Genomic DNA, 17,795 nt, shown 5'->3' with positions numbered 1-17,795 from the left:
TACATAAAAGCTTCAACAGAACCCTTCAGAGCTATTTATTCACGCACATGGAGCCCAGAAGCTGGAGTTCCTCAGCAGGCAGCCTCCTCCTCCAAATTGGGGCATGGTGTGACTCCCAGAGGAGCAGTTTGGTTCAGATTTGACCAGGGAGGTTGCCTGAGCTTTTGATTGATGTAGGGAGGAGGGATGAGGAGCAAAGGTTAGACAGAAGTGCAAGAAGCTGTAGATCATGCAATGGCAATCTCCAGTGGCTACAGAAGCAGCCCTGGTGCAAGCTGAAATTTTGCAGAGTTGATGTTGATGCTGCAGAGCAGGAAAGGCAGCAGTGGGGAGAGTGAAACTAGAGCCTCCTCTAAAAAGAGACACCAAGTGAACAGCAGGTGACTTTGTTGATGTGGCTGGGTCAAGAAAGAGTCCTGGGGGCCAGGGAATGGGGAGAGAGGTGGGGTTAGGCAGGTGCACTGTGCTTTTCACAACAGATGTCTTCCCATGAGGCAACACAGACAATGTGGTCCTGTGAATCCAAAACCATTTTCCCTACTGACTTATATTTTTTATTTCAGAAATGTCACATCTTCATTTCTGATTCATCGTTGATTGGTAGCATTTCCTAAACATTCAAGTGTCTGTCTCCAGAATTTATTAATAAAGTTTATGATTTGTTAATAACTGTTTGAATGTACTCCCTTCGAAGGTGCCCCACTCTCTAATGGATGCATCTATGATTCTTTCCATGATGCCAGAAACTTTTAGCAATGTGAACAATGATCTTAATAACCCTGCAATTCCATTCCTATATACATACATTGAGAAAAATTCTCAAACTGATACTTAAAGGAATCTTTTACAAAGTTTTCTTCACAGCATTGTGGCATCAGGGGATTGGAGGCAACCTGGGTGTCCATTACTAGGTGAGGGAGTAGATAAAATTTGGACAGTGCACACGTAACTCAGTAGGAGAGCATGTAGAAGTGAGAGTCCAAAGGCACACAGAGTAGCATGGGTGGATCTTCAAATCATGGAACTGAGAGAAACAAGAAATTACAGAGATATAATATACTGTTTGCAGAATTAAAATATATGTACACCAAACACTAGATATTAACCTCCTCCTGCACATGAACATATGCTAGGATTGTTATCTAAGGCGAGTTGAGAGGAACAGAAGTGGGAGAAGGAAATAAAATAAATAACTAAAAACAGAGAGGGACGTTGAATGGACTAGTGATAATGTTACTTCAATGAAGAAATACGGCCAACTTAACCCTCTCTACTAGAGAGACAAATGGAAAATAAAAAGTTTTATTTTGACGTATTGACTGCCTGCTTGCTTACCTTTCTTCCTCCTCCTTCCTCTCTCCCTTCTTCTCTCCTTCCTTTCCTTTCCTTAATTTTCTTTTGAAGTTAGGCATACTTGTATTCCGGTAGTTTTGTGAACTACTGTGGAAAGGTCTAGTCGGTATCATTTGATATAGAGCAGAAGCCAAGGAGAACTGAGGGCAAAAATGCCTAAGGCAAGGACAGTTCAGCGGCTCTGTTCTCCAGGGTCAAAAGAGGAATGAAAGCTACGCATAAAGCAAAGAAAATAAAGGAAGGACAGAGCCCTTTCTGTCTCAGCAAAAGAGGGTGACACACCACAACTATGCACCTCAGATAGGTGGTAAAGAATTAGGGTTACTGGGCAAATATGAGGTTAAACTTGCAGGGTGGAGAGCTCTCTCTTGAAAGGTGAGATGGCTGTGGAAAAATATGGCTGTGGAACTATGCAGCTACTTAAATTTATTATATTTTCACAGTCTTTTTTTTGCAGTTTAGAACTTTTGTTTTTAAATAAATTGATGATGCAACGCAGGTGGCACCTTGCCCGAGTGCCTTTGCCACAGATGTTGAAACAAATGCTTCAATTGGATTACAAAGGCTGCATTCGCTTCATCAGCTTGGAGCCTCCATCTACTTATTAATCCTATCTGCAGGTCCTTAACCCTTCTAGTTGTGGGTTAAAGTTGAAATCGAAGCAGTCTGTACTCCTTAGGGCTGGAATTAAGTCATTCACCCTAGTGCTGGGATCTTGTGATTGGTCATGACTCTGGCAAGGATTGTGCATGGTCTAAACTGGACCCAATAATATTAATATTTGGAGGGCAGGAGTGCACCTGTAGTGCCTCCCCACATGCTATGCTGGTGTTTGTTTTTGTCTTGATTTCTTATCCTGCAGCTTGCTTGGTCTCCCCAGAATCCATCTAGGAGTAGGGCTTCTCTTAGTTCCTGCCTTCTCTTCTCAATCACCGGATCCTGATCCCTGTCTACCCCTTAGGGGACACTGCTGCCCTAGAACAGTTCCTGGTTGCTCTCTGTTTAGGATCAAGCTAGTATTTCTTACTGCTTCATTCTAACTTTCAAACTGGGCCCCTTGGCACAGATGGTGACCCTGTGTTGTGACTACCCAGTAGACTTGGGTTACTTTCTGTAGTGGATACTGTGGTGGGCTACCCAAATCACTCTTTAGTATGGAGGCACCAATTTCACCAACTGCTAGGAAAGAGTGGGTGGTTGAAACTCTCAGCTGAGTTGCTGTCCTAGAATTATGCTCACAGACTGATGTGGTTTGTGTCTGTCCACCCAAATCTCGTGTCAAATTGTAATTCCCAATGTTGGAGGTGGGGCCTGGTGGGAGGCAATTGGATCATGGGGCAGATTTCCCCTTTGCTGCTGCTGTTATGATAGTGAGTTATCATGAGATCTGGTTGTTTAAAAGTGTGTAGCACCTCTCCTCTTTCTCTTCCTCCTGCTCTGGCTACCTGAAAATGTGCTTGCTTCCCTTTGCCTTCTGCCATGATCGTAAGTTTCCTGAGGCTTCCCTAGCCATGCTCCCTGTACAGCCTGCAGAACCGTGAGCCAACAAAACCTGTTTTCTTTTTATTATTTATTTATGTATTTTATTATTATACTTTAAGTTCTAGGGTACATGTGCACAACGTGCAGGTTTATTACATATGTATACTTGTGCCATGTTGGTGTGCTGCACCCATCAACTCGTCAGCACCCATCGACTCGTGATTTACATCAGGTATAACTCCCAATGCCATCCCTCCCCCCTCCCCCCTCCCCATAATAGGCCCCGGGTGTGTGATGTTCCCCTTCCCGAGTCCAAGTGACCTGTTTTCTTTTTAAATTACCCAGTCTTTGGTATTTCTTTATAGCGGTGTGAGAATGGACCAATACACAGACCAAGATTGCTACCTTACCCAGGATTATGTCTTCTCTTTTGGGCAGCCCTCATCCAATGACTGGACAATGTATAGAATAAAGGCCCAGCCCCCTTGCCTCCAGGTGGGACTACTCAGAAGGACCATCCTATCTTTAGAGCTTCTTCCTGTCAATTCTTTTTTTTTTTTTTTTTTTTTTTTTTTATTATACTTTAAGTTCTAGGGTACATGTGCATAACGTGCAGGTTTGTTACATATGTATACTTATGCCATGTTGGTGTGCTGCACCCATCAACTCGTCAGCACCCATCAATTCATCATTTATATCATGTATAACTCCCCAGTGCAATCCCTCCCTCCTCCCCGCTCCCCATGATAGGCCCCAGTGTGTGATGTTCCCCTTCCTGAGTCCAAGTGATCTCATTGTTCAGTTCCCACCTATGAGTGAGAACATGCGGTGTTTGGTTTTCTCTTCTAGTGATAGTTTGCTGAGAATGATGGTTTCCAGCTGCATCCATGTCCCTACAAAGGACGCAAACTCATCCTTTTTTATGGCTGCATAGTATTCCATGGTGTATATGTGCCACATTTTCTTAATCCAGTCTGTCACAGATGGACATTTGGGTTGATTCCAAGTCTTTGCTATTGTGAATAGTGCTGCAATAAACATACGTGTGCATGTGTCTTTGTAGTAGAATAATTTATAATCCTTTGGGTATATACCCAGTAGTGGGATGGCTGGGTCATATGGTACATCTAGTTCTAGATCCTTGAGGAATTGCCATACTGTTTTCCATAATGGTTGAACTAGTTTACAATCCCACCAACAGTGTAAAAGTGTTCCTATTTCTCCACATCCTCTCCAACAACTGTTGTTTCCTGACTTCTTAATGATTGCCATTCTAACTGGTGTGAGATGGTATCTCATTGTGGTTTTGAATTGCATTTCTCTGATGGCGAGTGATGATGAGCATTTTTTCATGTGTCTGTTGGCTGTATGAATGTCTTCTTTTGAGAAATGTCTGTTCATATCCTTTGCCCACTTTTTGATGGGGTTTTCCTGTCAATTCTTACCTGGGCCCTGACTTGATCCCCTTCCCAGCCAAATCCAATTGCCAAGCACTCAGTGCAGCTGTGTCAGAGTCCAGTGACAGGAAAATTTACAGCATCCAGATAAATCTAGTTACCTTAAAGAAGATAATGCCACCCTATTATATCCTCCTTAGTGGTTTCTAATGTCTCCTGGGTACCCAGGATTGGGGCTTGGGCCCCTCTTCTTTTTTCTTTTGAGTTTAATAACACAGATGGCCTTGGAAGGAGCCAATTTGTCGAGTTTAATTTTTGTTAACTAATCCTCAAAGTAATGTTACCTGGAGAGCTTCAGTCAGGAGGGCTCTAGTGTCCCCCTTGAAGAAAACAGATTTGTTTTGTACGTTATATGTATTAGAAATCTAAAAAAATCTGGAAATCCTTGCTTATAAAGACCTATCAATTGGGAGATATATGCACTATCAAAGATTTCTTTGTTCTGTAGAAGGATGTACTGCAGGGTTACTTTAAATAGCAAACTCCCTGGGTGATTGGAAAATAGAGTTCAATTGACACACTCTGTCTTTTTTAAGGACAGGTACTGCATAAAGCAAATTATAACTGTAGGTCTCTCACCTCCCCTTGGTTTTTCAGAGCTTGAGTACAAGATGTTTCCCAGGGCAGGGCGGCCTTCTGAGGCCCTCAGGCTGAGGAGGAGCAAAGGGAGAGAAGAGCCAGGGAAGAAATACAGCACCAATCTGGAGTCCCCAAAGACTGTATAGGGTCTTTGGTCACTTGCCAGAGCTTTTACTTTTCCTTCTGCCCAACACATGGCAGAAGTGAAATATTTTTATTCACTACCTTCTAATTGTTTTTAAAAATGCCAACTACATTATTGATTTAAGAAAGCTAAAAACATCAATTCATTTTCCACAGATAATGAGTTTATTGCTAGAGCTACATTCTGAATTCTAAAACACTACAAAATCAGATGAAGGGAAAAAAGAGAGAAATCAGAGACAGTTAAAGCATTTTTGCCTAATGAACTTGTTGAAATGGGAGGAAGTTTATTTAATTATTTAAATTCAAAAGAATTTGGTGTTTTTGTATTTATTAAGATCTTGCTCTACACTTAACAGTGTCTTAAGTTCTGTGTTCTTTTCAAAGCTGCTCACAATTGTAATAAACTTGCTTTCATCTTAGAATAAAATAAAAATAGCTTTCCTCTTTTCAAATGATTTTAAATCTTTGAGCTTTCAAAGGCATCGGTCTATTTGGTGGCTTCATTACAGGGAATGTCTTCACTTTTGGCCTATTGTCTTCAGCATTTACCTAGAGGGAGCTGAGGCTTCAATGTTAACTGAAATATGAAGTCAGTATAGTTGAACATCCAATATGTTAAGCTTTACACCAGGAAACTTTGGAACAGGCTTTAAAAGTACATCCAGGTGGTTTTGATTATTGTTGACGGCTTCCTGCAGTTACTGTATTAGGCTCAAGGAGTCAGAGTGAAAGGGCTACTTACAAGTCATTTGGTCCAACCCCTCACTTTACAGAGAAAGAATCTTAACGTAGGAAAAGGGAAATGACTTTTTTGAAGCCACATGGCAATTCAGAGGCAGATCTGGACTAAAGCATTGGTTTCTTCCTTCCTGGTTTGGTGCTGGTGTCCTCCAACAATCAAGTCACATCAGTACTGTTCATTTGGATGTTTGTTGATACACTCTACTACATGACCCTCTGATTTTTGTTTGAAAACTTAGCCTCCTGAAAAGAGCCATCAGCTTCTTGAGGACATAACTCAGTTTCAAGATGCAGCTCAAATCCCTGCTTCTCCATGAAGCTTTGGAGCCTACCAGAATGATTTTTCTCTTCCTCTATCCTCCTCTACACTTAATTACTATACTGTTTTTTTCCCTTCAATATTATTTGAGAATTTACCAGATGCCATGCGCAAACATTTCTTCTGTTCTCCCATTGAACACCCAGTCCCTGGTAGATTCTGCTTTTCACCTTGTCTCTTGCTTCCAGCCACTTTATTCCTTACCCACTGCTACTTTTGGCCATTCTTTTTTCCACCTGGACTATTCTAGAGTCTCCTAATTAGTTTCCTCTCACTCCATCGTTGCTTTCCCCTGACCAATCTAGATTACTCTTCCTGACAACTCCTACTATGTCATTCTCATGTCAAACAGCTTCTGTGCCTCCCCCTCGGCCAACCTGTCTACAAATGAGCCTTGCATTCAAGACTCAATCTTTATTCACCAGTTGTATCACCCACTCTTGCCCTCATGTAACCAACACACTAGACTTGAACTGTCTCATATGGCAGCCATTAGCCATATGTGGCCACTGGGCAGTTGAAATATAGGCCAGTCTGAATTGAGATGAGCTGTAAGTATAAAATGAATACCAGGTTTTGAAGACTTGGTAAGAAAAAAGAATATAAAATATCTCAGTAATTTTTGTATTGATAGCATATTAAAATGAGAATATTTTGTACATACCAGACTAAATGAAATGTTCTATTAAAGTTAATTTCACATTTTGAAAACTTTTTAAATGTGGGCACTAGAGAACTGAAAATTACTTGTGTGATTCACATTATGTTTCTACTGAATAGCACCTCCCTAGACAAATCAAACTATTTGTACTTCCTGAACTTGACTCACACTTTCCTGATGTCATTCACAGTTCCTACTGTTTGGCACATCTCCCTTCTCTGCTGGTCAAATTCTACCCCGGATTAAGGGTCCATCTCAGGCACTATATACTCTATGGAATGGGTCTTCATCACCAGTGGCACTTGCTTTCTTTCTTGAAGCCACATAGTGTGGTAGTTAAGAGTGCACACTCTGGAGCCAGCCTGAATTCAAATCAAAATTTCATTCCACATCTATAAAATATGTATAATCTAAAAAATATATGTTTACATGATACTAATATAGCATGCAGTACAAGATAAGGACTCAATAAGTATTTTTATTAATAACTCACAGCTGCTTACTGTGAACAATTTAGGCCCCCTAGGCTATATTTAATGACATCTCTATTTCCTTGGCAGGGGGTAGAGGTGGGTAGGTTCCAGATTTTGGAATTGATTCTTCTGTTTGTCATGGGTCAGTCATCTTTAAGTCTATAGCATGCTTATGGCTTGTTCCTAAATCTTGACTTTCCTCTGATAGGACAACTGAGAGGGAGAATAAATATTCTCAATTGGTACCTTTCTTTTGGGCTCAGATATCTCTTTTAGGCCTCGTCTAATAGCCTTTTTAAGATGTGATAAAGAACAACCTTCCAATAAATATTTCAACTCTAGAGAGCCACTCTGCAGATTTTGCATTTGAGCATTGATTGTTTTAATGTTCAGTGAGTTGAAACTTTCCCATTGGAGAGTGCAATTTGAGTGACTCTCCTCTAAGACAGCCATTCCAGAGCACCCAAGAAGGTGTGAGGAGTTTATGTCTTATCATGTAAACCAAGATGTTAAGAAGATTCCTGGATAATGGATTTTTCAAGTCATTTGTACAACAAGTAAATTAAAAATATAAAGCCTTAGAGGAAAATGGTAAGTATATCTAAGCCCTTACTCAAAACCCATTTAAAGTTTTCTAAAGAAACAAAGCAAAATAACCCAATCTCTATCTCCTTAAACTAGTATTTGTCTAGCAATAATATAACATGACAAGAATAACTCTGGTAAATAAAACTACATGTTGGATTCACCCTGGGGAATGTCTGCATCACCTGTAATAATTTCTTGAAAATATTTTTCAGAAGCAGAGACTATTATGTTGTCAAGGCAGTGACATTGCAGATATGCTTCAGGAAGCCCTTTCATTAAAAGCTTCTCTTTCTCAACACTTAAAAACTTTTTATAAGTAAATGTGTAAAAGCTGGTTGAAACTGATATACTACGTACTTTTATTTATTATTATTTTTTCTTCTTTTTTCTTTCTTTTTATGAGGCAGAGTCTCGCTCTGTTGCTGAGACTGGAGTACAGTGGTGCAATCTCAGCTCACTGCAACCTCTGCCTCCCAGTTCAAGGGATTCTCCTGCCTCAGCCTCTCAAGTAGCTGGGACTACAGGCATGAGCCACCATGGCGGGCTAATGTTTTGGTATTTTTTAGTACAGACAAGGTTTCACCATGTTGGCCAGGCTGGTCTCAAACTCCTGACTTCAAGTGGTCCACCTGCCTCAGCCTCCCGAAGAGTTGGGATTACAGGCGTGAGCTACTGTGCCTAGAATGGGTTTGAAGTGCCTGAAATTACTGGCATGTGTGCCTTCACTTTTTACTAGCTCATCCCCTCTGGTAGCCACCGTTATGAGGTTGCCTGTATCAAAAATGCCCCCTTCTCTGGAAGTACCTCAGAGCCGGTCGCATTATGGTGGAAGAATCTTACTGGCTGAGCAGATTGATTCTATGCTGAATGTGCCTGGGTCAGTCAGATTCTCCTTTTGGGAATTTGAAATTTATAATAGAGGGACAGAGAGGAGTCGTTTTTGGAACTGACTCCTTGTAAATCTAGGGAGAAGATCCCTGAGCTCCTTTTGCTAAGATGCCAGATATTATCCTTACCTCTTCACAGCATACTTCTACCTCCTTATCCTTCTATTAAGTTAATCTCTTATGATTAAAATGGTCAGAATTGATATCTGGTGCTTGCAAATGAAAAAAGACTTACCCAGAGCCCCACCCAAGGTTTCCAGGGTGAAGTAATCCACTATTCTATGGACAGCCCATAACACGGGGCATATGCTGGTGCTCAGTGAGAGGACCGAAGGCTTTGAATAGTGATTCCTCAGTGGCCTCTCTAAGCTGGCCAGAACTGAGCTTATGGGATAACCATGTTAGCCCAGTTGCCCCTATAGAGAATGAGCCTTAGAGCACTACACAGTTCAAATGACACTTTCTCTGAGGCCTCTTTGTTGCTAGAAAGAGATGATTTTGGCTAGAAGAGATGATTCCCTGCTCTGAACTCCTATCTTATTTATAACATTTATCTAGCATTTATCATGTTCTCCATTTCCCTGTAGTCATTTGAGAAGAAGATACCTCTTCTACATCTGGAAGACTATAAGCTCCTGGAGGGCAGAGATGGTGTCTTTGGATCCTGCATGCTATCTTGTACATTTCAGTACATAGTTCTGGAGTGGCCGACAAGTCTCACCTGAAGGCTTTCTGTGTGTCCAGTCTGAGGCTTAGGGATGGGGAAAGAGGGGAGGAAAAGATCCAGAATGGGTTTGGATGCTCTAGCTGGGCAGACACGATCAAAACCAGCCTATATTCAGGTATTAGGAGGTATGTGTCAGAAGCAGCTCAGTCTGGGCTGAAAAGGCCAGAAATTAGACTCAAGGCAATAATAAGCTGTGCTATTTTGGGATCCTAATGTATTCACTTTCCAGGTTGAGAAGACCTAGTAGGTCATTTTCTCTAATTAACACCTCCCAGGAACAAAACTGTTCCATCAGGCTTGCCCCTTGGATGATAGATATTTACTGTTCAACCTCACATATGGGCTGTGGGTTTTTTAGTCTTCTCTGCATTATCAGATTATTACAATAATACCTTGTAACTATGTGAAAACTTTATTTCCATACTTTTGGCTTTTTTTGGTCTCATTTATCTTCACTATATCTGGCCCCACTCGGGGACAGGAATCTTCACGTCCCTTTTACAGACAGCAAAGAGATTTTATCATTGAGCCAATACCTACAGTGCAAATTAGGGAAAGGAGACCTGGTGCTAGAACCCAGTTCTGCCCAGTCTGTCCTGTTGATCAGTTTGAATAATTCGGGGACTGCATTGGACCCTACCCTGTCCCGCCAGAGCATCCTCACCTCTGTGGGCTCAGAAATGCTGTCTGCTGCTACTCATGAGGTGCAATTAGGAACCCAGGAGTAGCGTAACCTCATTACATCAGAGTCAAGGACAAATGTAACAGCAGCAAGGGATTAAATCTTCATTCTGAAAGTTGCGTTTTATTTATAAATTGTACTTCTCTGAATGTGGCTGAGGTGGCATTAAGGAGCTGAGGTTCAGGGCTACATACAGAGCAGCTGTGAGTGGTTTGCCAGGAGGTGGTGTCATCTCCCAGTGAGGCAGAAGCTGGGAGTAAATGAGGACCCTGTGGAGAAGCAGCTAGAAGCTGCCCACCAAGTCAGAAAGCCCACCTGCCTGGTAGGAGGGATTATTTTAATTCCCTTCATAAGAAAAAAAGCTGGGTGGGAATTTGCTAAAATCCGCATTAAGTATGATTTTTCTGCAGCCAAGGGGAGCTGCCGGAACAAAGCACATATGCTCCCATGGAGCCAGCCCTCTCGGCTGTGGAAGGGAGCAGCAGGGCTTCTCTTCACCACTGTGACTCAACTGGCTTTAAAACCTCAAGTGTAAGATCAGAGTTACACATGGCCAAGACACCATTTGGTGCAGCCACTCTGGGAGATTATATTTTGGAAAGAGACCTTTGTTGCCTCATTTCAAGACATGAAAAGAAGCCAACTGAGGGGCTTAGGAAGAAGATAGAAGTGGGCAAAAGAGCAGAACTGGAGCCCTGAATTAATCTGATTTACTGCTTTTGAAATACAAAAAAAAAAAAAAAAAATGAAGAAAAAAACCCAAGGAATTATTGCTGTCCAAGGAGGAAGCTGGGTCCAGTGCCAAAGGGATCTGTGTGTGAACATTTTGGCTCTACACTTGTGTTGAGATTTTGGGAACTCTGTTGCTTGTTTTTTAGTCTTGCTAGTGGCTATCATTCACTTTCCCCAACAGGGTGGTTTTTAAGCAGATAAAATCTAGTCCTTCCTGAGCTTCTCCCGAGGAGTCTGTGTATCAGCAAGGTCAGGTTTAAGAGTTGCCTTGAAGGCATGGCTGGGAGAGCTGAGTCAGAGCTAAGGTTCAAGATTAACCTCAACCTTGGGCCTTTGTTTCTTTAGGGGTGGTTGTGGTGGTGGTGGGGGTAGGCTAGGGAGGTAGGACATAAACTTTCTTAATTCTGAGATTTTTTGGCTGGCCCAGATTTAGGAAAGCTGAGGGTAGGGCCAAGCTGTCTTACTTGCAAGCGTGTGGTAGTCTTCTTTCTGTCTGTGGATTCTTTCCTGGGGGCTGCTACCTTGTGTCCTACAACAGGAGCCCATCTGTCTCAGTTCAGTCTGCCTTGGTGGTTTTTGTTTTTCAGTTTGTTTTTATTAAGGAATCTTGGGGCTGGGGACTGATTCTTCCCTACTGAGTGAGTCTAAAAAAATAAAATGAAAACAATCTAGATGGAATATATTAATATAGGTAAGCTTCAGGTCTTGCTTCCCTGAAATTGATATGTCTGCTATTTCCCATTCAAACGATAGACTGGAAGCCTACAAATTCTATTATAGGACCTGGATGCTGAGATAACACAAATAACTCCCTTCAGAACCTATAGCATTTTCTCACTTCCCCATTTTCTAAAATGGAGATTTTAAAAATAACATTTAGATGCAATACATGCTAGCTAATGTAGACATGCTTCTTTTTTGCACAATTGTTCCTATTCAGCTATCTCAGTTTAATCATGAAACTCAGTAAACACTTTAATTATACTACATGTGAAATTCTGGGAACCCTGAGTTGAATGACACTTCTTCAGGTGGTTCTTACTCTAGAACAATGATTCAAAACCAAGGGGTGGGGAGGAATTGCCTCCTGCCCCCTCCAGGGGTCATTTGGCAAATGTCTAGAGATACTTTTGGTTGTCACAATTTGGGAGGGCAGTGCTCCTGGCCAGGGATGCTGGAAAACGTTCTACAAGATACAAAACAGCTCCCATAACAAAGAATTATCTGGCCCCAATTGTCAATATTGCTAAGATTTGGAAACCTGCTCTGACAGAAGAGGCACATGTTGAACAAATGGTTGCATTTTGGTGGGATATGTACAAAAATATATGTAATCCCAGGGTATTGAAGTGAGTATGTGGATGGGGAAGCTGGAGGTAGAGTGGGGGTGGGGCAGTGGGCATCAGGGAAGGCTTCATGGGGAAGTGACTCTTAATCATGGTTTTTATTTAATGCCTTTACAACCAATCATCAAATAATGACTTTCACTGAAAGCTTATTAGTCAAGATTGGGATTTTGTTTTTCTTTTTGCACAATCTCTGAGTAATCAAAGCTCCCAACTTTATGTCTTCTCTTGAGAAATATTTCCTCCCCAAAGCCTGGGAAGAATTTATTCAACCTTGTTCCTTGGTTCTCAGCAAGGAATCTCTAGTCGACTTTAACCTGTGGTTCTTCCACCAGGACCCCTCTTTCCTTCTTCACACTTCAGCTTCTTAACTCTTGGCCCATGAAGCCTTCCCTTGGAGCCTTCAGTTCACAGTGATTAATTCATTCTGTGAATTCCTTAGAGCCTCGTTGTCTCTCTCTACACCTGTACCAATCTCTTGGGGCGGGGCAGTGTTTCCACTTAGATTGTGGGCTTCTCAAGGACAGGAAGCACACCCTTCACATGTACATCCCTCTATGGCATTGAACACTGTTTTGGACCCTGATTTACACTGCAAGTGGGAGGAAGAGGAAGATACTCAAGAAAGATGTCAGGAAACAGTAACGCTGGATTGATATGAACATTGTATTAGGTTGGTGCAAAAGTAATCACAGTTTTTGCCATTGAAAGAAATGGCAATTACTTTTGTACCAAGCCAATATCTTGCCAAGGCCTCTGGATAATGTCTTATATCAAAGTCTAAAAATTTAATTTCTGTTCAGTAGGTACAACATGCAAAAAAGAAATTGCCATAATTATTAGCATTTTCTTACTAACATATTTTTCAGAAGCTGTTTCCATATCAAGCAGATCAACCTTTCTGTTGTCATAGAGACAAAGATCTTTATATAACCATGGGCAAGGTGAGATTTTTTTCTTCTCCTCTTTCCAGTTGCCTAGAACTAATATGAAAGGAAAGGAAATTTTTTAAATCAATTTTTTCTTTCATTTTTTTCCCCAATTAAAATGAATGAAATGTGGGAGGTTATTTTTTGTATCACATTTTAGATTTTAAATACCTATGTTTTTCATAAAATATGGAAGGGGAGTAAATATTTGAATGATGCCATTTTCAAAATTTGTAAGCAGTGGGCTTGGCAGTGATAAGTAGCTATAATCCATGTACGTTGTTTTTATTCTTCTTTTTAAACCAAATAGTGAACTTCGGATGGAGGTCTTAGAAGGTAAGGTTACTAGGACCCCAAATGACTAAAGCATAAACTAACATCCATTGAGGGACTGATGCTGACTCCTAAGGTGCTCTGCGGTACTTGCCTCCTCCAACCCTGAGAACTTGGAGTGCTCCCCTTCTCTCTGCAGAGGCAAAGTCTATTATAATGTAGTGCAAGACCACATCCTCTCCTCCTGGAAGACTTACCTCATAATTTAAGCTTTCTTTTTTTTATGAACTGATAACTTGCCATTCATAGCAGTTTTCTGTCTCATAATTACTGTTTATCATTTCATGCATTCATCATCAAGAAAAGAGGATTTCAGTATGAACCTGTCCACTTTTCCTGTCCTTTGTAATATTGAGTTATTCCTTTACCCACGGTCTTCTTCCCTCAGGACTCAAAACTATCCTTATTCTTTCTAAGATTAATCTTTCCCTTCTGTTGTTAGACTGATGCTCTCCTCCTACCCCCACTGAGATCTGACTCTAACAATTAACATTCCTCCCTCATTCCCTGTGTCTTCAGTCTGTCCTCCATGGATTCCTTCCTGCAGTCCTCTTTGAGGAAAAATAAAAGACTTTCTTCAATTCTACTTATTTGCCATCTGCCTCTGGGTTTAGGATTTTAGTTTTATGCCTTTTTGCAATAAATAGGTGTTATGCATGTTTTGGGGGGGTAGGGAAGGGAAGTGTACAGCACAAAGACATTTAAAATATACTTTTTTGTCTCTAAGATGATACCTCCCTGGAGAGCTGTGCCTTGGCTCTCAAACTTTAGTATGCATCAGAATCACCTGAGGAGCTTGTTAACATGTAGCCTGCTGGACCCCACCCCTGGAGTTTCTGATTCAGTAGGTTGGGGCTGGGGCCTGAGAATATGCAGTCTAACATTTCCCAGGTGATGTTCATACTGCTGGGCTAGGACCATACTTTGAGAAATATTGCCTTAAAGTAACAACCCTCCCTTTGCTTAACATGCACCTCTCTTGTCATATGGACGTTGGTGTCACTATGTTGTGCCAAAAGTTATCCTGTTTCAGCCTGCGTAGGCTCAACCTCCACAGAGTGACAAGGGCATCTCTTGAAAGAGGAGGGCATCTCTCAACCATCTGGTGCTCAGGAAATGCAACCTTGTGAGGATCACCACGCTTGGCTAAGGAGGCTAAATGACTGGCAGAGGATGTTCCTGGTGGTGGATGCTCAGGGTCTCTACCCTCAAACCTAGTCAGCCCTATCAAATATTTTTGAGGGGTTCTAGGATTCTTGAAACCCTGCTGAAAGGCAGCAGGACAAAGTGGGATTTTTTAAAAAATTAACTTCAGCCTTTTCCTGGGAAGGGGGTCCCTTCCTGAGAACAGCACGTGGCAGCAAGAGCCCTTGAGAGATCTCACTGAAAAGCCAAATGGAAAAGGAACTGGGACTTGGCCCACACATTCATGCCCCCAATGGGAGTTCTTTGCTCAGTACTAAGAAATTGAGTGTGTGTTTGTGTGTGTGTGTGTGTGTGTTTTATTAAGAAAGCAGTAGTTTTTCTTACAGAGACAAGCAAATTTAAAAAGATAATTAATAGATAAAATCCTGAATTGCTACTCAATAGTTGTGGGACCTTGAGCAAATTATTCCTTCTCTTTGGATCTCAGTTTCTTCTAATCTGTATGATAAGTAGCAGGCAAGTGAGAAAGTCTGTTCATAGTACAGTCATTCTTAAGAGCAACATGGCAGGCTTGTTGGGGACGGACCAGGGCTGGAACCTGGAAGGCCTATTCCATGGATTTGTGGATTGATTGAAATAAATTCTATCAGCATGGTCCATTCCTTCAGGGAATGGAGCTGACAAGATAATTAATGGAAACTAATTAATATAAACCCCTCAACCCTTAAACTGTATCTCTCAACCTCAATTATTCCCAGAAAGCCTTTAACTTTTCCACAGGAAGAAGCCTGGCTTGGCAGGGAGGGTGAGTCTCCTCTATTAAACGGGTCCCTGACAGACTCTTGGGGGCTCAAAGGAAATGGCAGAGGGGGTGGTCTCCTTCCTTCCCCAGCACAGAATTCCATCATCTCTAATTATTAGAACATGATCGAGACCGCTACCAGCCTTTTAGATACTTTTGTCTTTTGCCTTTTTTTTCCTTTCTTTTCTTTCCTTTTCTCTTTTCACAGCTGTATTGAGATGTAAATCCTATACTATAGAATTTAAAGTGGACAATGCAGTGTTTTTTAATATGTTCACTTGCAACTGTCACTACAATCTAATTTTACAAAATTTTCATCAGCCCCCCACAAGCCCATACCCACTGATTAGTAGTCACCCACTGTCCCTCCCATCCGCCTCCCCAGCCCTGGCAACTACTAATCTACTTTCAGTTTATCTGGACATTTCATGTAAATAGGATTATAAACTATGTGGCACTTTTTTTCTAAATGGGAGAAAGGAGACCTGATGACACCCTGATAGACTAGTAGTGCTAAAGGTCCTCCTTCTCCTCTTTACCCCATCACTCTGGAAACAACAGCTTCCGCCTGCTTGCTGATGTATACAATCCTTCAATCACGCCTGTGAGCGTGGAGGGGGTGCGCGGGTGCCAGCGGCAGAGTACAGGGCCTTTGGTCCATTAGACCTTGAGACTGAAGTTCAAGCACATCTGGGCACGGCAGAGCAGCGGCTTGTATGCTCACTAAGATGCCCGTGTGACCGCCAGCAGTCAGTTGACAGATGAGGTCACCCTTGGTCGTAGGGCCTGAGCACTCCATTCCTAGAGGACCACAGGGTGCCAGAGCCCATATTCACCTTCCCTGACGTGGCTGGCCCAAGGCTCAAAGGCCTGTAAGATTTCTCTGGCAGAGACCCCTGCCAGAGGAGTTGAGGAGCGTCACACCCATATTCCCTTCAAGTAGCGGCAGAGAGCCGGCCTTTTCCTGAGGCTCCTGAATAGTTCTACTCCCCCAGCCGCAGCCCCAACCAGGGGGAAAGAGCGGGGCTGGGCTCTCAGGGGCATGGGGTGGCAAAAACAACCAGCAAGCTTTGGGTTCTCGTCACCCTAAAACGTGGGGGAAATTTGATAGGGCACAGCGTCTTTCTCCAAGCTTCCAGGGAAAGAGGGCCAAAGGAGTAGGGAGGGCAGGTGGCATAGGCGATTGAGGGTCCTGTATCGAGGGGGCTGCGACGGGAGCGCTGTGTACTCACAGTCGAGTGAGACCGGCCGTCGGGCCGGGGCAGCGCAGGGCGCCGTCGGGCGCGCAGTCGCAGGGCTCAGGGCAGCGCGCCTCGCGCAGCGCTCGTGGCAGCAACGGCTGCAGCAGCAGCAGCAGCTTCAGCAGCTGCAGCGCCGAGAACCGCTGCTTCATGGCCGGCGAACTGGGCTTCTGCGGCTTGCCAGTGTCTTGGACGGCCTCTGAGTGCGGCCCGCACCCCTCTCCCCGCCCCTTGGCCTGCCCTTCCACACACCCTTCCCTGCTGGCCCGCCCCTGCCCTCCGCCTCTTACCGCGCGCCCCGCTGAGTCTGCTCTGCCTTGACCTGCGACAGTGCCCGGTGACCCCATCATCTCCTTCCTGCTACTTTCCCCTGTCTTGCCCCCTACCATCTGCAAATGGCCCTAGCTATAGGAGGTAGATTTAATGGCAAATGTTTTGGATTAGAGGTGGGGAGTTCTGAGTTGAGTGAGTTGTGATACTTCCCGGACCCCTTTTATTTCATTTGTGAAAGGGTCCGATGGATACTCGCTATACCCACATCAGAAGGCGTAAGAGTGCCCAGCTCAGCTATTTCTCCTCTCTCTTATCCTCAGCCAGCCCCTAGTCCTTTCCCCTTCTCTCTTATCAAATCCCTCCACTCTACAAGTAATCTCCGCCCATCCTCCCAACTACCCCAGTAATTTCTCCTAGTGGTAAATACTTTCTTCTTTATGGTATAGCTATTTGGCTTGGTCGTATATCTCTTCTATAGATTGGGAGGTCCTTGAGAGCAAAATCCAATTCAGATTTATTTTTATATTCCTTCTGGCTTCTACATGGTAAGTACTCAGTAAATATTTGTTGAATGAATGAATGAAATTGCCTAATACTGGTAGCAGCTGCCCCATAGAAGGCCCAGGATAGGCTAGACCTTGTAACAGGTGCTCTGCCTCACATCATGTCTAAGCTCCACATTGAACTAGCAGGGTGTTTACGATGAGAAAAATGTCCTGAGAGGTATGTGGCTTCCCTGAAGTCACATGGTTTTAAAGTAGTGAAACCTGGAACTCATGTCTATCACCTACCATCTCTTACCAGTGCAAAAAACGGCTATGATCTACATACCAAGGGACTTAGAAAGGAGACAAAATTTTATGGTAATCATGGGGATGCATATCCCCTCTTTGATTT

At 42.8% G+C, this 17,795-nt stretch overlaps 1 protein-coding gene across 1 annotated transcript in view; it reads right to left on the bottom strand.

Annotated features, from left to right (window-relative positions):
- Positions 1–16,824, bottom strand: part of LHCGR (luteinizing hormone/choriogonadotropin receptor) — a 70,845-nt gene extending 54,021 nt beyond the window's left edge. The window contains exon 1 of the mRNA XM_010371752.2: positions 16,617–16,824. Within this exon, the coding sequence (XP_010370054.1) occupies positions 16,617–16,777 (161 nt within the window). The 5' untranslated portion in view covers positions 16,778–16,824. The remainder of the gene's footprint in view (positions 1–16,616) is intronic.
- Positions 16,825–17,795: the final 971 nt, after the last annotated feature.

Source organism: Rhinopithecus roxellana, chromosome 17 (genome assembly GCF_007565055.1).
Source record: "Rhinopithecus roxellana isolate Shanxi Qingling chromosome 17, ASM756505v1, whole genome shotgun sequence".
Classification (NCBI taxonomy): Eukaryota; Metazoa; Chordata; class Mammalia; order Primates; family Cercopithecidae; genus Rhinopithecus; species Rhinopithecus roxellana.
This window is presented reverse-complemented; position numbering and strand designations above follow the sequence as displayed.